Source organism: Capra hircus, chromosome 13 (assembly GCF_001704415.2).
Source record: "Capra hircus breed San Clemente chromosome 13, ASM170441v1, whole genome shotgun sequence".
Lineage (NCBI taxonomy): Eukaryota > Metazoa > Chordata > Mammalia > Artiodactyla > Bovidae > Capra > Capra hircus.
Window position 1 is genome coordinate 63,898,201 of NC_030820.1, and position 21,401 is coordinate 63,919,601.

General features: G+C 40.1%; 1 protein-coding gene across 2 annotated transcripts in view; it reads right to left on the minus strand.

The window, feature by feature from the left end:
- Positions 1-21,401, minus strand: part of TRPC4AP (transient receptor potential cation channel subfamily C member 4 associated protein) — a 70,249-nt gene that overhangs the window by 23,079 nt on the left and 25,769 nt on the right. For both annotated transcript variants that reach the window (XM_018057756.1, XM_018057755.1), the window contains exons 5-8: positions 20,611-20,666; positions 14,846-14,974; positions 9,544-9,751; positions 2,110-2,295 (exon numbers count right to left, since the gene is read on the minus strand). In XM_018057756.1, the coding sequence (XP_017913245.1) occupies positions 2,110-2,295; positions 9,544-9,751; positions 14,846-14,974; positions 20,611-20,666 (579 nt within the window). The remainder of the gene's footprint in view (positions 1-2,109; positions 2,296-9,543; positions 9,752-14,845; positions 14,975-20,610; positions 20,667-21,401) is intronic.

Below are 21,401 nucleotides of genomic sequence, written 5' to 3' on the forward strand. Positions count from 1 at the left end.
TTGAGGCTGATTCCCCTTCCTCCTTTCAGGGCATGCTGTTGTTTTCTTGTTTGTTCAGTGACCTGCCCAGCCACTTGTGGTAAAGTCTATTTCTCTGAGGACTGGTTTGCTGTTTTCTTGTTTATTTGTTTGGTGACCTACCTAGCTACTTGGGGATAAAGTCTACTTCTCTGAGGACTGATCTGTTGCTTTCTTGTCTAGTGACCTGCTTAGCCATTTGTGGTCAAGTCTACTTCTCTGAGGACTGATGAGCCCCTCTGCCAGCTTTGGGCATGTGTCCCTGGATGACAGTGTTTTAGCAGGGCTCTCTTTGTCTGGATCTTTCCCTCATCTCTCTGTTAAACTTTCTGCCTCATCTGATACGAAACTCAGCTGTCAGGCTCCACTAACTGCTAGCTGACTGCTCTACTGTTTTTGACAAAAGCCTTGAGGCATAAATTGCTCCAGAGTCTGATTCAATTAAATTCAGGCAGGGGTAGTTTTTGAGGCTGAGGTTTCTTGTGACCTCAGCTTTAAGCTCTTCTCTGCCACTTCTTTCCCTGGTTCTCTGGGGGAACTAGCTGGCATATGGTTTGACTTTTAATTCTCAATTAAAAATAAGTCCTTTTATTTTCTTAAAAAATCTACATTGTTTCTGAAAATGACCTTGAGCTCAAACTTCCCAACATTCTGTTCTTACCTATTACCTCTCTGCCTAGCAAAATCTCAGTGCTACTACTCTGAGCAGGATTGATAGCCTCTACTATCTTCTCAGCTTGCCTCTATGTGGTGGAACCTCTGTTCCACAAGTGAACTGGGGCAAGGTGATAAGGGCCACAGAATTCTTGGCCTACTGGGCCAAGCTTCTGAGCTATGAGTATGGTATGGAGGTGGATGGAAGGAAGGAAACCCTGGCATTATGCTAAGTAAAATAAGTCAGAGAAAGACAAATACTGTATAATACCAATAAAATGTAGAATCTAAAAAAAGCTGAACTCAGAGAAACAGTGTGGTGGTTACTAGTGGTTAGGAGTCGGGAAAATGAGAAGATATTGGTTAAAGAAAACAAACTTCCAGTTATAAGATTAATAAGTTCTGGGTGTCCAATAAAGATGGTGATTACAGCTAATAATATCATTATCATATACCTGAATGTTGCTAATACAGTAGATCTTAAATATTCTCACCAGAAAAAAAATGTTAATGGGACAGAGGTGTCAGTAAGGCTATAGTGGTAATCATTTTACAATACATAAATGTATGAAATTAACACACTGGGAAGGGAAAGGAAGGGAGAAGGAAAGGAGCCCCTGCCCTCATGGCTGTATTCATCAAGAATTCAGCCTCTTCCACTTGGAGCTAGAAGGAATGAGAGCCTGTCCCTCCCGGTGAGATTCTGTATCCTTATCTGGGAGCTGAGAGAGCCCTGTCTTTCTGGCCACACCTGGCTAGAGTGGAACTTGCATCAAGCAGAAATTCCAGTGTTACAAGCTCTCAAGGTTCCCAATTTTAGTAGATTTTTCTGGAAGAAATGTTTCCCTACTCGCTGTATGCTGAGAACAACTTCCACAGACTTTACATGGATGTCTGTTGCTGCTGCTGTTGTGTATCCCAGGAATGAAACTGCTCCCTTCACTTTTATCTGCATGACTCCAGTGGGAATTCCTGTGTTTGTACAATTTGACCCCAGAGTCAAATGCTTTGGGCTGAGCACCTCATCTAAAACAGAGCAGTTCACCGAGAAGCTAAAGCTGAGACTAGGAGTCCACACATTTCCAGGTGGCATACTCATCAGAATGGAGAGCGGAGAAGAGTAAAGAAATGTGTAGGAAGAAGCACAGACAGAGAAAGATCCTCTGGGCTGCTAAGAATGTTCTGGTAATGCTTTTCCAGTTGGTCCTTTGGGTTCTGTAATAAAGGTCCTGTCCCTGAAATCAGGTCTGCTTTGAGGGAGCTCCAAGAAATTCTGCCATTTGCTATTAAAATCTGAACAATCATGATTCAGGGCCGCCCTGAGGGAGATTCTTTTTAGAGTCAATTTCAACTTATTCTCCTTGGAAAAGAGGTCAAGAATAGCTCTAGGAACCCACAGGAACACTCTCCACCTCTCAGGAGACCTGCCCCGGGTACCTTGATTGTGCTCAGATTCTTCATTAGCCACTCGCATCAGGGCATCTAGCACCAAAGCGTTGTCCAGCCACGTGTACCACTCCTCCAGCTCCTGCAGGAAGCTGGCTGTGCCCGTTGACTCTGATACCTTTCGAGTTGCCAGCTTGCAAAGCCGCTCGACAAAGCCAGGGATGCTGAGGAGGGCCGCTGCCAAGGAAAAACAAGAGAGGAAATATGACCACAGAAACCAGTGCTATAGCTCTCAACAGACAACCAGATCCTCACCTGCATGAGAGGAATGATCTCTTTTTTTAGGTGAAAATTCTGGGTTTTTATTTTTTAATTGGAACATAATTACTTTACAATGTTGTGTTAGTTTCTGCTGTACAACAGCCTGAATCAGCTCTATGTATACATACATCCCCTCCCTTTTGAGCCTCCCTCCTGCTCCCTGCATCCCACCCAGAGGAATGACTCTTAAGATGACAGCAGTTAGAACTTCCTTTTAAAATGAAATGCCCACCCAAGGTAAAATAGGAATAAAGGCAGAGAAATAAAGAGCAATTTTAGCAGGTGCAGGGAGTCAGGCTCTCTCATATCAGTTGGTGGAAATATAAACTGGAATAACCTCTAGACCTTGCATCTCTTTGAGCTAGAGGTCCATTTCTATGAATTCACCATAAAGAAATAATTAATTACATATAGATAGCTAGATAGGTATCTGTATAGAGAGGTTTACTGGTGTTTCTATAACAGCGAAAGTCACAGATGACTATATGTTCATTAATAGCATACCGATTATATACAATACATCCACACAGTGGAGCACAATACACAGATACTAAAAACAATGACACGTATGTCTTTATACAGCAACTCTGAAGAGGTGTTTAATTTACTTCTTAAAGAAGTAAATTATCAAACAGTATTGGCTTAAGCCCAATTTCTTTAAATTTTAAAGTTTTCTTCTTTAAAATAAGCACATTATATATATATATATATATACACACACACACACATATAAAGAATGGAAGGATATATACCAAAGTATTTCCTGCGGCTGCTCCTGAGTAGGAAAGGATACAAATACTTCTTTTAAAATTACTTAACTATCCGATTTTCCTATAACACACACACCTTTTTTTTTTAAGGTAAAGAAAGCAACTTAACCACCCAACTCCTATTTCCACCAGTTCCATTGTCCTCACAATGATGAGTAAGACAGAAATTCTGGTCAGCATAAACAACCTAATAAACTTTGAAGGCAGGGAATTCAGGTTCAAATCTTGGCTCCCAAAATTAACGCTCTTTAAAATAAAGCTAATGTCTGTGCCTATTTGCTTGTGGATATACTAAATCTTGGAAGGACAGAAAAGAGTGGTTGCCAAAAGCAAAGAGAATATGGCCATTGGGAATAGTGTGAGGGGAAGTTTTCAGTGAACACCTCTCTGAATCTGTGATTTTCTGAATCATGAAAACGTAACATTTAATAAAAAATTAACAAATAGATATTTCAAAATATCAAGATATTAATATTACTTTGGGAGAGTATAATATGGTATTAAGAGTTACGGTTCAAGAATCACCATCTTATAGAAACACTGAAATATATGCAGGTGAAATAACGTCGGGGATCTGCTTCAAAATATCCAAAGTGAGGAAGGGAGGAATAAAGGAGGGTAGAGACAAAGACAGGCCATCAGTTGATAATTGTTGAAGGTAGGTAATAAGTAAACAGGGATCATTATACTGTTATATACATGTCTCTACTTTTATATGTGTGAAGATTCCCATAACAAAAAATTTAAAATAAATCCTAAAAGAACACAACTTTAAAGAAAAGTCTTTAAAAAAAGAATAAATAAAAACAAAATAACAAGTTAGGAGGATTATGTCATATGAATTTAGTCCCAGCAGAAACTGGCAAATCATCTTAGCCCCTCTTCCATCCTCTACAAATTAGTGACTATAAAATAATGTATGACCTCATTAATAAAGATGAAATAAAACTACATTTAAACTAACTTTTCCTCAAAAAGTTAAACACAGAATTATTATACTATATGACTTAGCAATTCCATCCTAAGTTTTCATTCTGTAAGATCTTACAGAAAAATCTGAACGAACTTTTAGGCCAACCCAATACATACCCAAAAGAAGTGAAAGTAGGTGCTTGAACAAAAACATGTGTTCAGAGCAGCACTATTCACAGTAGTCAAACGGTGTAAGTAACCCAAATGTCCATCAATAGATACACAAATTTTGTTATATACACAAAAAAGAATGAAAAAAGAATGAACACTGACATTCAACAGCACTGATGAACCTCAAAAACATCATGATAAGTGAAAAAGGTATGAGACGTGATACAAAAGGTCACACATTTTTAAAATCCATCTATATGAAAACCCAGAACAGATGAATCCACAGACAGAAAGCAGATGATGGCTAGTGGTTGGGGGGAACAGAGCTTCCCAGGTGGCACTAGTGGTAAAGAACTTGCCTGCCAATGCAGGAGACCTAAGAGATGCAGGGGTCTGATCCCTGGCTCGGGAAGATCCCTGGGAGGAAGGCAATGACAACCCACTCCAGTATTCTTGCCTGGAGAATCCCACGGACAGAGGAGCCTGGTGGGGTCGCACAGAGCTGGACACAACTAAGGCCACGGGGGTGTGGGGGGAGGGGTTAGGGAATAACTGTTGAATGTATTCAGGGTTTCCTGCTGGGTTGAAGAAAATGTTTTGGAACTAGATGGAGGTGGTGGCCGCACAAACTGCAAATATACTATAAGTCACTGAATTAAGTGGTTAGTTTTTTAATGTAACTCTCACCTCAAGTAATAAAAATATACTGGGATAGAATTTTTTGGTTTTGTCTTTACATTTGTTTCTTTTGAGATACCATTTCTTACTTATCAAGTTTGACAAATATCAAGAAATCTAAAATAGCCCTATACTGGGAAGGGTATACAGGGTGGGAAGATGAACTAGTAATTTCTAGGGAAGGTAAATCTGTTAACATCTATCAACATTTAAAAGGCAAGTATCCAGCACATTAAACTCTATACATAAGGATGTTATTTGTAGGAACAAAGACGAGGGAAACCAAATTTCCATCAACAGTGGACTAATTAAATAAACTGCGGTACGCCCATACAATGGCTATCCACTTGTAAAAAGGAATCAGGTAATTCTACATGTACCAGAATGGGATGCTTTGCAAGATAAAGTTATCTGAAAAGAGTCAGAGGCAGAATGGTGCTTATTTTACATCATCAGTACAAACCGAAAGGAGCCAGTCTTCTCTCATTCCCTCCTCCACCCCCGTGGCTGGGCATGTACAGATTATCTCTGGAGGGACAGATGAGAAACTGGTAATACGTCACCAATGGGAGGAGAACAAACTTTCTGCTGTATACCTGCTATTCGTCTTGTAGTTTGTGAATTAAAAAAAAAAATCTGTAGATTCCCCCCCTACAAAAAATAAAATAAATGAGTTTGAATTCTAAAAATTTCTAATTTTGAAAAATTTCAAAAACATGGACTTTTAGTCACATCTTCTTTCTCCAGGTAAACAGCCCAGTTTTCCTAACTGTTCCTCAGGGGGCAGTTCCTAAGACCTAGTCTACACATCATGAACACCAGACACAGCCATTCAGATGTGACCTGACCAGTGTTTAGGATTCTGAGACTGATTCCCACCCCACAGGGTCCTGAGCTTTTGTTAAGTCACTCATCTCGGCAATGGCACCCCACTCCAGTACTCTTGCCTGGAAAATCCCATGGACAGAGGAGCCTGGAAGTCCATGGGGTCACTGAGGGTCGGACATGACTGAGCGACTTCACTTTCCCTTTTCACTTTCACGCATTGGAGAAGGAAATGGCAACCCACTCCAGGGTTCTTGCCTGGAGAATCCCAGGGACGGGGGGATCCTGGTGGGCTGCCGTCTCTGGCGTCGCACAGAGTCGGACATGACTGAAGCGACTTAGCAGCAGCAGCAGCAGCAGCAGCATCTCTGATGAATGTTATGGATTCTCTGATGATGAAAGCTGATCAAAGTTATGGATTCTCTTCTCAGAAAAAACTCACTGGCCTCATTTTACTCACCAACTTATGCACAATCTCAGGGGACTGGCACCCCAGCATTGTACAATCTTTGTACTTCTCACGGCTTTACCAGTAGTTACCACACACACTGTTGGCTAATGTTAAACCAGTTGAACATTAAAACATCCACAACTTCCAATAATTTCTGCAAAAGCAGACCACGTCTCTCTTGTTAAAACATCAGTATTTCCAAAATATTCCTGTAAATTTTTCTGCTGCAGTTGAGGCCCTGCTTTCCAGATCTCTGAGAGGATTCTGAATTCCATTCTAGCTCGTATGCTGTGTAAATCAGCCCCTCTCATCCTGGTGTCACCTATAAATTGATAACTGCCAGGCCTGAGGCTTTATTTACATCTCTGACTAAAATCTGAAAGACTTTTTCCCCACAGATGGATCCATTTGTTCCCTTCTAAATCGACAGAAGAGATAATTGGTAGTTTCTGAGCAGCCTATAAAGTGCTCTGCCATTTTCATTAACTGAGGGGCAGGAAGATAGCATAAATCATGATTTTGCTGGTCAAGAAAACTATTTCACAGCCGCAGTTTACTAGAAACAAAACAAAAACTTTTTGGCAACATCTTACACGCTTCAGCCTTCCATACTATAATGGAATGAATTGTGTTCCCCCACCCCAATTCTTATGCTGAAGCCCTAATCCACAACATGACTGTATCTGGAGACAGAGTCTTTAGGGAGGTAATCAAATGAAGTCATAAAATGAGGTCCTAATCTGACAGGAATGGTATCCTTATTTAAGAGGATGAGATACCAGAGCTCTCTATGCATGTGCAGAGAGAAGGTCACCCTGAAGGCGTGAGAAGGTGGCCATCTGCAAGTCAGGAAGAGAGGCCTCACCAAAACCACGGCTGATGGCACTTGCATCTTGGACCTGTAGCCTCCAAAACTGTGAGAAGCTAATTTCCGTTGTTTGAGCCATTCAGTCTGTGCTATCCTGTTATGGAAGCCAATCCTGACTCTTAGGTATACCTCTATTTCCTTAAACAACTAAAAGCAGAGCTACCAGTCAGATCCTGCAATCCCACTCCTGGGCATATATCTTGGTGGTTTAGCCACTAAGTCATGTCCGACTCTTGCTACCCCACAGACTGTAGCCTGCCAGGCTCCTCTGTCCATGGGATTCTCCAGGCAAGAATACTGGAAAGGGTTGCCATTTTCTTCTTCAGGGTATCTTCCCAACCCAGGAATCAAACCTGGGTCTCCTGCCCTGCAGGCAGATTCTTTACCAACTGAGCTACAAGGGAAGCCCTGCATATACCTGGAGAATACCATCACCCAAAAAGATACACACGCCACAACATTCATCGCAGCACTATTTATAACAGCCAGAACACGGAAGCAACCCAAATGCCCACTGATGGATGAATGGATAGAGATGTGGTATTACAATGGAGTATTACTAAGCCATGAAAAATGAAATAGTGCCTCTTGAAGCAACATGGAAGGACCTACAGACTGTCATACTGAGTGAAGTAAGCCAGAGAAAGATAGATACCATATAATACCCCTTATATGCGGAATCTAAAAGTAAAAAAAAGATACAAATAAGCTTATTTGCAAAACAGAAATAGAGTCATATATGGAGAAAACAAACTTACAGTTACTAAGGGGGAAGCAGGGGAGGGATAAACTGGAAGACTGAATTGACATATACACACTACTATGTATAAGATAGATAACTAGTAAGAAACTTCTGTATAGCACAGGGAACTCTACTCAGAGTTCTGTGATGACCTATATGCGAAAAGAATTTCTTAAAAAAGTGGATGTATGTATATGCATAACTGATTCATTTTGCTGTACAACAGAAACTAACACATTTTGTATCAACTATACCTCAATAAAAAGAGAGACTGCTGAAATGACAAATGATTTAAGAATATTACATAAACTTAGTTGATAAAGCAACAGCAGGGTTTGAGAAGATTGACTCCAACTTTGAAGTAAGTTCTACTATGAACAGCTTTGCCTGCTACAGAGAAATCATTCATGAAAGAGTCAATCCGCGTGGCAAACTGCTATCTTATTTTAAGAAACTGCCACAGCTACCCAAGCTTCAGCAACCACCACCCTGATCAGTTAGCAGCCCTCAACACTGAGGCAAAGAGATAATAACTCTCTGAAGGCTCAGATAATGGCTAGCACTTTAAGTAATATTTTTAATTAAAGTATGCACTTTTTTTTAGATATAGTGCTATTATTACACATTTAATAGACTAAGTATAGTGTAAACATAATCTTTATATGCACTGGGAAACCAAAAAGTTTGTATGACTCTACTGCAGTATTTGTTTTATCACAGTGCTGCAGATACTGGAATCGAACTTCCAGTCTCTCTAATGTATGACTGTATATATCTTTCTCTCTGTTAGTGTGTGTGTGTGTATGCACATCCCCATGGACTGTAGCTCACCAGGCTCCTCTGTCCATGGGGATTCTCCAGGCAAGAATATTGGAGTGGGCTGCCATGCCCTCCTCCAGGGGATCTTCCCCATACACAGACACATACACACACATATACACACACACACAGCATATAGCATCAGTCAGTGTCAGTTCAGTCGCTCAGTCATGTCTGACTCTTTGAGACCCCATGGACTGTAGCATGCCAGGCTTCCCTGTCCATCATCAACTCCCAGAGCTTGCTCAAACTCATGTCCATAGAGTCAGTGATGCCATTTAACCATCTCATCCTCTGTCATCCCCTTCTCCTCCTGCCTTCAGTCTTTCCCAGCATCAGGGCCTTTTCCAATGAGTCAGTTCTTTGCATCAGGTGGCCAAAGTACTGGAGTTTCAGCTTTAGCATCAGTCCTTCCAATGAATATTCAGTACTGATTTCCTTTAGGATGGACTAGTTGGATCTCCTTGCAGTCCAAGAGACTCTCAAGGTCTTTACCAACACCACAGTTCAAAAGCATCAATTCTTCAGTGCTTGGCTTTCTTTATACTTAACTCTCACATGCATACATGTGAACTGGAAAAACCATAGCTTTGACTAGACTGACCTTTGTCAGCAAAGTAATGACCAAAGATTTTTTGCATATAGCATAAAGACCCAGAAAAGGTGTAGCAGAACAAAAGATATGTGTACTTTTAATTTTGATAAACAATGGTGCTTCACATTTTTGAAATTCTGGATCTATTAAAAAATCTGATGGCTATGGACTTGGTCCCCCAAAATAACGAACAGATACACACAAATTTTACATACTCTAAGTGGACCCAAGGAGCCCTCATATGTGATTCAAATCTCTAGAAATACTGAAAGAAGATTTAGGAAGGGATCTCAGTGCTACAATGTCAAAATTCTGACAACTTAGAGAGTTTACCTTGGTTAATTTCAGCTGCAGAAGGCCCCAAGCTCAAGCTCTTCTTCTGCTGAGCATTTTTGGCAAGAAGCGTATGCTTGTCATCATTCCCTGTATCCATCTCTGAAATGGTGACAGCCAGAATCCGGCAGAAATTAGCAAGCTGTTGCTGATCAAAATTGGATACTAAGGAACTCAGATTGGGGACTTCATCTAGTCGGATCATTTCCTACAAAAGACACAAACAGAACAATTCCCATGCTCAGTTCATTTGAGATTGAATGTGCCGCGCTGCTGCATTCCCCTAACAATGGAGCTTGGTATCTAGACCACTCAGGTTCAAATCCCAGCTCCGCAATTTGCAGCTGTGCAACCTTAAGTAAGTCATGGAACTTAAGCCTTTGTTTTCTCATTTGTTAAACGGAACTGATCTACCTCACAGTCTTGGTTTGAGGATTAAACCCTTTGAGCGCCACTATTTGTATTCTTTACCTTTGCTCATATGTCCCATTTTGGCTTAAAAAAAAAAGTCTACCATTCAAGTTTTATGAATGAGAAATTGCCACAGATGTTCTCTTTTTAAGACATAAAATATTTTAAACATAGCTGAAGGCCCTTGTGTGTCCCTATCCAGTTGCCTTCACTTCTTTCCCCTCAGAGGTAACCATTACTTTGAACTCTATTTATTTCTACACATGTTCACACTTACAAATATTTCCACAAAAATACATTATTGTTCACAACCTACTATGTATAAAATAAAGATATAACGTATAGCACAGGGAATGCAGCTAGTATTTTATAACTTTAAATGGAGTATAACCTAGGGAGTATAACCTGTCCCAGTGGTCCAAGTGGTTAAAAATCCCTGCAATGTAGGGGATGAGGGTTTGATCCCTGCTCAGGGAACTAAGATCCCACATGCCTAGGAGCCACTAAGTCTGCATGCTGCCAACTACTGAGCCTGCATGCCACAGCTAGAGAGTCCATGTGCCACAATAAAAGATCCCATGCGCCAAAACTAAGACCGGATGCAGCCAAATAAATTCTTTAAATAAATCTTAATGGAGTATAATTTTTTAAAAATTTGAATCACTAAGCTGTACACCTGAAACTAATATAATTATACCTCAATGAACAAAAATATATGGTTTTGTTCTGCATGCAGTGGGGTTGACATATTATACCCTATTTTTCACAGTCAACACCGTAATTTAACTTTATTGATACAAGTAAGTCTGGTTTATTCATTTCTCACTGTTTTACCCTATGATTAATTCAATCTTTCTCCTTTTAAAATATGTGTATGTTAAGGTGGACTACAATTTTTCACTATTAAACAAATTTGCAATGAATATTCCCACAGTTGTCTCCTTGTGTACCTGCTTATGTAACCAATTATCAAGAGTAAATGATAGTAGACCTTCTCCCCTTTTCCTGTAATAGAAGTATTCCCAACGTTTCAGGTTCAGTTTGCTGTCTGCTGTAGATTTTAACAGATAGTCAATATCACCTTAAGGAATTTTCTTTCTATTCCTAGCTTTTATCATGAATGAGTGATGAGTTTAATGAAATGCTTTTTGTTGTCTGGTTATATTCTCATTTCCTTTCTTTCTTAATAGCCACAAATGTTGCACATACATCACATGAGTTTCTCTCCTTGAAGCAGCCTGACATTCTTCAGAAAACACCTGCTACCCCTCATCCCATACAATTACTCAACTTTCACTGGACTGGGTATTTCTCTATTACTGCACGTATCACATGAACTTGAAGTTTTCTATTCTTGCATGATTTCCCGAATAAACTGACATGGTCTTGAGGGTGAGATGTGTCTTACCTTCTCTCCAGAGCTGCAGTGCATAGAACCTGGTAGTGAGGGTCTCAGTAAGTATGTACTGAACAACTGGATGATTCCTAGAAGCCCTCCTGAATCCTACTCCCACTTCTGGTTGTCTGTGGAGGGGTATTTGAGAACAACTTCTTCCATCTTTGCTTCTCAGTAACAACAGTAACAATAAATGTTGGCTATTGTTATTATTGAAAACTGGGACTTTCAGCTTAATCAGTTCCTCTGCTGCTGCTGCTGCTGCTGCTGCTAAATCGTTTCAGTTGTGTCCGACTCTGTGCGACCTCAGAGACGGAAGCACACCAGGCTCCCTCGTCTCTGGGATTCTCCAGGGAAGAACACTGGAGTGGGCTGCCATTTCCTTCTCCAATGCATGAAAGTGAAAAGTGAAAGAAAAGTCGCTCAACTCTTAGCAACCCCACAGACTGCAGACTACCAGGCTCCTCCATCCATGGGATTTGCCAAGCAAGAGTACTGCAGTGGGTTGCCATTGCCTTCTCCCTCAGTTCCTCTAGCCCTGGCTAACTTAGGGTGTGGGGTTACAAGCCAGGCCCTCCCACTCTTCAGGTGTATTTCTTTGGGTTACATTTTAATTTTTATTTAATATTTGGTATAATATATGCTACAAAGTAAAACAAAGTGAACAGCTATGTGTGCCTTTTCTGTCTCATTTCTCTGTCTCTCTACCAGAGGTAACCACTATCCTGAATTTTATTATTGTTTTTTCATTGAAAAAAGTTTTGTATAATTTGAGTTTGCCTATTTTTGAGCTTTGTAAAAATGATATACTATAGACCATCTTCTTTGACTGACTTCTATCAATAATTTCTATGATTTGGCTATGTTGCTGCTTATAGCAACATTCATTGTATAATATCCCATTGTGGGAATAGAGGACATTTATCCATTTTCCTGTTGATGGATCAGAGAGACCTGATTTCAGGCTCTTAATCAATAATGCTATAAACGTTCTTATGTGTTTCTTGATGCACAGGTGCAGAAGTTTTTCTGGGGCAGTGGCTTCCAAACCATTCTGACAATATTCAAGAGTAAAAAATAAAATTTCCATCACAACCTAGCAAATATACATAGGTGAACGCATAAATATGTGTATAAACATGAAACAAAAACTTACACAATACATTTTGATCTTTTCTATTAGATGGTAGATCCACTGAATTGATTTCACACCCTCGTGGCTTCAATTTAGTGTTTTTATTTCTAAGAATCACTGTTCTGGGGACTTCCCTAGTGGTCCAGTGGTTAAGAATCCGCCTGCCAATGTGAGGGATACAGGTTTGATCCCTAGTCCAGAAGATTCCACATGCCATGGAGCAACTAAAAGCCTTTGTGCCACAACTACTGAGCCTGTGCTCTAGTGCCCGCGAGCACTACTACTGAGCCCACGTGCTGAAGCCTGTGCACCCTAGAGCCCATGCTCCAAAAACGAGAGACGCTAATGCAATGAGAAGCCTGTGCATTCCAACTAGAGGGGAGCCCCTGCTCACTGCAACTAGAGAAAGCCTGCACAGCAACGAAGACCTAGCACAGCCAAAAAATAAATAAATAAAAGAATCACTGTCCTGGAATTGAGCTTCCCCACAAGCGTGCCTGGGCATAGGTTACAGATGTCCTAGGCCACGATACTAACGACTCAGTCCTCAAGGAAATGCTTCCCTAGGTGGGGGTCACAGGGAAGGCACATATTCAACTAGAAAACAAAATAGGTTTACTCCACTGATACAAAAAGGTGTCTGCAGTAATGTGTTTGCAGTGATACACATTCTCATGACAGTTAAGCATCTTCTATTTATGGATCATTTGTCTCTCTTCTGTAAAATGCTTGTTCCTATCACTGCCCATTTTTCTACTGGGCCATTTGTCTCTTCCCTGCTGATGTATAAGAATTCATGATAAATTCTATTGTTGCTTTTGGTCATTTTTGTTGTTTGTCTGGCCATGCCACGAGGCATGTGGGACCTTTGTTCCCTGGCCAGGTATTGAACTCATGCTCCCTGTAGTGGAAGCTCAGAGTCTTCAACCACTGGAGTGCCAGGGAATTCCTCAAGATAAATTCTGAATACCAATCTTTTGTTAGTTGAATGAGCTGTAAATATCTTTTCCCAGTTTGTGGCTTGTGTTCCCACTCTCTTTATGGTGTCTATTCTTTCCAGCTAACATCTAGCAGAACTCATCACCATTTTTGGCAACACAGAAAAGTATGAGAGGGGAGAGAGCACACAAGGGACAAGGGGGCAAAGTTATGAAGGAGCAATCCCAGAGACTCATGCTGAGATTGTCAGGGAGTTTGGAGTTTCCACCTTGGAAGCCCCTTCTCACAAACTGGAACATACAATTATTGGAAAAATAACAAAGCCTTTTCATCAAAGGGCACAAAGGGTCTGTCTGGGACCTGCACACATCTCCAGTGTGTTCCTACAGACAATGGGTCACTTGTGCATCTTTGGCCTGGGCAATGACAAGCAGAGCCCAGGGAAAGTGCAGCAGGGTGACAGAAGTAAAAGCGGGGATCTCCACAATGCACATCACCGCAATAGCAACTCTAAGAGCAATGCTAACTCCCACCTCCTCAGTCGTAAAAGAAAGAAATCTGCCAACTGACACAGACTGGGGGAAGAAAACCAGGTTCTAACAAGCATTATGCCAAAAATCTAATACAGCGCTTCTCTAACATGTCTACAGATGTGTTCTGGGGAGGTCTGTGAGTGCTTGACGACAAGTTTTTAATTTAGTGCTTTTGATTACAGTTTGCCTTAAAAAAAAAAAAAAGCATATTCTGCATCATTTGAAAGTCTGTCTTAAGACCAAGTAGTAGGATTTCAGTGCTCATATTTGTTATTTCCTATGTTGGTCTCAATTAAAACTAACTGCTGAAGATTAATGAGAAAAAACACAGGTGAATGTAACAAGTGAAAGTCAAACATCACCACAAGAAAGCTTCACAACAGTTCGAATATAGAGAAGTGGTAGCAAAACAGAGTCCCTGCACAGCGCACAGCAGAAGAGCTATGCGAAAAAGATCCTGCATCATAATAGAGGGACAATTTGATTTCAGCACAGTAACATTAGCTGACACATTAAATTCACGTCAATTTGTCCTGAGTTTTATAATTAGTTTGATTTCAATCTGTCTTAATTTTTATAGTCACTTAAGACCTGTTATAAGGAGCATAACCTAGTAAATATATTTAACACAAAAAAATAACTTTTTTGTGTTAAATATATTTGAGTATTTAAAAATATCTTTAAGTATTTATATGTTTATATATAAATATTCTGTTAGCATATACTATAATAAATATTATATACTTATAAATATATTTAAGTATTTATAAGGAATATGGTAAAATTCTTCTTTGAAAGAGCTCTTGTATATTACTCATGTTTAAAAATACAACTGTCTGAGACATTCTGCTCCACCCAGTCACGCACCAGCTAGCGGACCCAGCTCACCTTTTTAACACCCAAAATATCTTCAATGAGGGTTGCTGTTTGTAAGAATGTCTTCTTACTCGTCATCAGTGTAAACAGGAAGATCACAAAGTCATTTTTTTCCGCCAAACGCTTTGTAACCCCTTCCGTCTATCAAGGGAGAAGAAAAGACAGAACAGGTTAAAATCACAAAATAAAATATCAAGGGCAAAATATACCCTCCAGACACTGGAAAAGCAATTCCATGCTATACCAGGAATTGTGGCTGAGATAGTAAATTCCTACAACTATATAAAAAACACTGTGTATGAATGCATTTTTTTCTGGGGAGGAGTTTTAAAATAATATCCATCATAGGCTCTTAACCTAGTATCTGCCTAGTATTTAAATCAAGCGCTACAAACCAGCACATAGTAGGCCAAGTTTTATTTGGCCAGCAGCACCTTTTAAATTTTGAATTTAAGTCTTTAGACAGGACAATCTTACTCCAGGTCAGTCACAAGTTCCTACTCTAAAACAGGCAAACCTTTCTTGTTTGCCACCTGATCCTTGGAGGCACTGGTGTTTGCAACTTTAAAAGCCCTAGGTTTCCATCTAACCTGGATGTAACTCAAATCAGCACAAGGTTGCACTGTATCATCCTATCTTCTTTATGTTTTTGTTTCTTCTTCTTTCTTCTCTTTCCTGTTTCATTTTCTTTCTTTCTCATTCCTTTTTTTTTCTTCCTTCTTTCCCTGTCTTTTCTTCCCCTTCCTTGCCCTTTATTAAAACTGCACTGTGTTCTACTGGAGTATCATTAACATTAGGTATCATTATTAAGAAACACTCTCGTAAGACTGCCCCATAAGACTATTAACAGCATGGAAGTTGTGAATGATGGAGTCCTTACATCATACATGCATCATCTTTTTTTAATAAGAACAATTTCTTACTGGCTTTAGTTATAAGAGTAATTGTGCACTACCTGAACAATTAGTTTATTTTTATCTTATGGGTCTGTTTGTGTCTACCTGTGCCACTAGCTACATGTGACTACTGAGGACCTGAAATGTGGCTAGTCTGAACTGAGATGTGCTGTGAGAGTAAAAACTACACTGGATTTTCAAAGTTGAAAACAAAAAAAGAATGTATCATTAATAATTACTTATATTGATTACATGTTATCTCACTAATAATTACTCATGTTGATTACATGTTGGAATAGTATTCTTGACATACTCAGTATTACATAAAATACTGTTAAAATTAACTTCAACTATTTCTTCCCACTTCTTTTCTTACTTTCAAAAAAACTGGCTATGAGGACATTTAAAACAACCCAGTAATAGGAGAAGGCAATGGCACCCCACTCCAGTACTCTTGCCTGGAAAATCCCATGGACGGAGGAGACTGGTAGGCTGTAGTCCATGGGGTCGCTTAGAGTTGGACACAACTGAGCGACTTGACTTTCACTTTTCATTTTCATGCACTGGAGAAGGAAATGGCAGCGCACTCCAGTGTTCTTGCCTGGAGAATCCCAGGGACGGGGGAGCCTGATGGGCTGCTGTCTATGGGGTCGCATAGAGTCGGATACGTGACTTAGCAGCAGTATTCTGGAGTGATGGGTTATTTCATCTGTTTTTGGAGTATTGAGAGACCAGTATAATACATTTTTATACTTTTTAAAACGTGGTACACAGAAGCAAACACAAAATATACATAGCCTAAAGTGAAAGTGGATAGTGAAAAGGTTGGCTTAAAGCTCAACATTCAGAAAACGAAGATCATGGCATCTGGTCCCATCACTTCATGGGAAATAGATGGGGAAACCGTGGAAACAGTGTCAGACTTTATTTTTGGGGGCTCCAAAATCACTGCAGATGGTGATTGCAGCCTTGAAATTAAAAGACACTTACTCCTTGGAAGGAAAGTTATGACCAACCTAGATAGCATATTCAAAAGCAGAGACATTACTTTGCCAACTAAGGTCCGTCTAGTCAAGGCTATGGTTTTTCCTGTGGTCATGTATGGATGTGAGAGTTGGACTGTGAAGAAAGCTGAGCGCCAAAGAATTGATGCTTTTGAACTGTAGTTTTGGAGAAGACTCTTGAGAGTCCCTTGGACTGCAAGGAGATCCAACCAGGCCATTCTGAAGGAGATCAGTCCTGGGATTTCTTTGGAAGGAATGATGCTGAAGCTGAAACTCCAGTACTTTGGCCACCTCATGCGAAGAGTTGACTCATTGGAAAAGACTCTGATGCTGGGAGGGATTGGGGGCAGGAGGAGAAGCGGATGACAGAGGATGAGATGGCTGGATGGCATCACTGACTCGATGGAGGTGAGTCTGAGTGAACTCCGGGAGTTGGTGATGGACAGGGAGGCCTGGCATGTTGTGATTCATGGGGTCGCAAAGAGTCGGACACGACTAAGCGACTGAACTGAACTGAAGTGAATCAGTGACTAAAAATGCAGATTAGGTGCAGGTTTATTACATAATTCCTTTTTTTTTTAAAGAAAAAACAGGTCCAAATCTTCACGGTTTTAAAATTCCACGTCTTTTACATGTGTTATTTAAACGACCTCTAAATGGTTAATGTACAATGAATACTTTTTTTTCTGAAACTGAACCATGAATTCTGACCTCATCAATATGATTATTCTAAACAGAATAAGACAGTGTTGGGAAGGGCTGTGTGCTGCTTGGAGACCACCACCAGCACAGGCCTTCTTGTAGAATCCAGGCGCCCAATCTGTGCAAAATGCTTTTGAAGACTAATGATTATGGCTGATTTTAAAGTCAGTCAATGGAATTAGAGTTTCTTTTTGTTTTGAAACATCAAAGGGCATTTAAAAAATAAATGAAGCAATTTGCTTTCAGTCTACAGAGGTAAACTCAAAATTATGAATATCTGCATGCAGTAACACTCCTTTTCAAATATTTTTGAAGAATTTATACATTTTATAAAGCATGTCTTAAAGAGTTTAAGTTTTCTGATACTGGTTTCACAAAAGGACAAATGCTGCTAACAATAACTAACAGTGAATATCTAAGTTCAAGCTAATGTATATGTAACAGGCAATTAAGGTGGCTAATCATAAGCCACAATGCACATTTTCCCTATGAAAAAGTGAACTAGTTTGATCCACATTTCTAGAGTTACTTGGGTAGAAAAACAAAAACAAAAACCACTTTAATTCAGCTGAGAGTTTGATGAATTTATTGTTCCTAAAATGTAACCAGGTAAATAGTAAATGATATGCACCACTGAACTACACTATTATTTTAACTTTTCTATAAAAAGATGGCCTGCTGCGTTGGAAGGGATGAATGAGCACTGTTGGACAAATGAGAAAAATGTCACAGAATGTCTCAGTTTCTTCCATAAATTATACTTTCTTCTTCCACGACACAGGTTTCACTCTATAAAACTTTGTCCCCAAAGGAACTTTAATGTTTTGTGCTTTTTTGGCCTGACAGTACTCCTTCTCCATCACTTTTCCAAAGACCTATGGTCTTTAAGATGCACCTGAAGCCTGGACTGGGATGTGGGTCCACCGGTGGGCACGGTGGCTGGGAGCTGGAGAGTGGGGACTGGAGAGCAGTCCCGGGGCCAGGACCCCAGGACCGCGACCTACCACAGAGAGATGGCCTGAGGGAACAGGAAGGAGGAAATTTCTGGCAAGGAGTCCCCCCAGAGGAAAGCTGCACAGCGATGGAAGCAGGGCACCACTGCTGAGTCACACATGGGAGTGCAACTCCTTTTAAATATTTTATTTCGACAGATCCGTAGACTAAGCTTGTTTTAGCCTTTTTTGGTGACGGTAGTCTTTGATGAATCCTTCTGAACTCTGAACTTACTGACAGTTTAGGCCCTTAAACTATTTTTCATTTGTATGCTGGAATCAAGATTGCCAGGAGAAATATCAATAACCTTAGATATGCAGATGACACCACCCTTATGGCAGAAAGTGAAGAGGAACTAAAAAGCCTCTTGATGAAAGTGAAAGAGGAGAGTGAAAAAGTTGGCTTAAAGCTCAACATTCAGAAAACGAAGATCATGGCATCTGGTCCCATCACTTCATGGGAAATAGATGGGGAAACAGGGCAAACAGTGTCAGACTTTATTTTTCTGGGCTCCAAAATCACTGCAGATGGTGACTGCAGCCATGAAATTAAAAGATGCTTACTCCTTGGAAGGAAAGTTATGACCAACCTAGATAGCATATTCAAAAGCAGAGACATTATTTTGCCAACAAAGGTCCATCTAGTCAAGGCTATGGTTTTTCCTGTGGTCATGTATGGATGTGAGAGTTGGACTGTGAAGAAAGCTGAGCACCAAAGAATTGATGCTTTTGAACTGTGGTGTTGGACAAGACTCTTGAGAGTCCCTTGGACTGCCAGGAGATCCAACCAGTCCATTCTGAAGGAGATCAGCCCTGAGTGTTCTTTGGAAGGAATGATGCTAAAGCTGAAACTCCAGTACTTTGGACACCTCATGCGAAGAGTTGACTCATTGGAAAAGACTCTGATGCTGGGAGGGACTGGGGGCAGGAGGAGAAGGGGACGACAGAGGATGAGATGGCTAGATGGCTGGATGGCATCACCGACTCGATGGACGTGGGTTTGGGTGAACTCCGGGAGTTGGTGATGGACAGGGAGGCCTGGTGTGCTGCAATTCATGGGGTCGCAAAGAGTCAGACACGACTGAGTGACTGAGCTGAACTGAACTGAAGACATACCTCCCTTGCTCAGGACCTCAGTTTTTATTTCCTGTATGTTTATAGTTATATCCAAAGCTTACCCCTTTTTAATTCTTTTTATTCAAATGGTCTGTCATGTATGTTGTCAAGATCTTTGCAGATGCTGATTTTTACCTTAGGATATCAACCCTGAACTAATAAACACGTTATTCCTAAAGGTAACATAAAAAGAACCTGAGTGTTTAGGGCTATATTTCTATTGCAAAGCACTGTTCTAATAGATGCTTAACTGTGTTAAGCATTGAAACATATTTCCCTATTTGTGTTGGTTGCTAAGATGCTTAAACCCAAACTTATACCCCAGTTCATGGTACAGATGATTTTATGTTCAGCCCAATTCCTGGATACCTGCAAAGGGAATTTGTGTCTTACAAAAATTAACACTGTATATTGCTTTACAAAGTGCTTTCACATCTATCATCTCACTTAATCCTCACAATAACCCTATGGTGTTATTAGTATGATTACTAACCACACTCTACTAAGAAATGAAACTGAAGCACAGGGAGAATGAATAAGCAAGAAGACAAGAGCCAGAAGCCCAAGTCAACTTCCAGCACTAAGCGCTATGCTCTCTCTACCAAACGGCTTCTTCTATTTACCATTCTTTCTCACTCAGTGATCAACCTAGATGAGTGTCCTGCTCAACAAAAGGTGGGCCTTCTGGTTCTTATTCCGTTTTCTAACAATAAAAATGAAGGAGTAGGCACAGTAGAGTTTAAAGAAATCCTACAAGGTCATAGACACTCTTCCAATGCTTGCATCCATTTAACAAGTATTTGTTCACTCTCTGCTTGGATTCCTCCAGGGCTAGAGTTCAGTAGCTGTTGAATCAGCCATGGTTCTTAACAATTACTATGAAATTTTGCCACCCCACAATTTCTACCTGTTGGTTCTGGTTCTCGGGCACACATAAGTCCGTAAGTCCAATTCTCCAATGTGTGAAGATAGCTGTCATGTCTACCACCCCCATTCAAATCTTCCTTCCTCAAGCACTGCAGATCTGGTAGGGAGATAAATGAGGTCCCAGTGGCAGGGGTACTTACACAGACACAGGTATTATACAAGATGCTCAAACAGTCCTTGGACATTTCATCACTTACTGAAAGTGAAAGGGGAACAAGTGGTTATTTTTCTCATTGGAAAGACAGTACAACAGAATCAAATTTTTGAACATAAGAATTGTTCCTCATAATCCCAAAATGATTATTTTCCTTTCAGCATACCTCCTTCCAGTCCTTATTTACCCGAGTTTCAGGATGCCTATCAGAACCTACTAACCAATGTGTATATAGCTTTTCGGTCTGATATACTATTATGCTTATTAGGCTCCACAGTCTTCATAATTTCAACCTGTTGTGGTGTTACCACTTAATAAGCCATGTTTCCTTTGTAGCTTGCTTAAAATCATATCCAGCTTTTTTTTTTTTTTTTTACTTTTGCTATTTAAATAGGCTAGAAATAACGTAATATACAGCCTTAATTTTATGCTTGTGTTGAACTGGTTCCCTAAAACACATTTCCAAAAACAGAATTGTTAAGAATGCACTAAAACTAAAGTATCAGCACCATGACTATTGTTATAAATCTCCATTGAAAATTCTATTAGCAGCAAACAAGGAAGTCATTTTTACTCCAGACTCAAAGTGTTCTGTTTTATTATTTGTGCTAAATAAAAGGCTTTTAATCCCTAACCTACTGACTCTAATAAAGAACTAGTTACTTCTCTGTGAGCAGGAACAGAAGAGTATGACAAAAAGGAAAATAAATTTTCATGACCTCAAAAGCAGGAGATAATAAAGCTGAGTATGAACCATGGATAAAGTGTTTTGTTTGG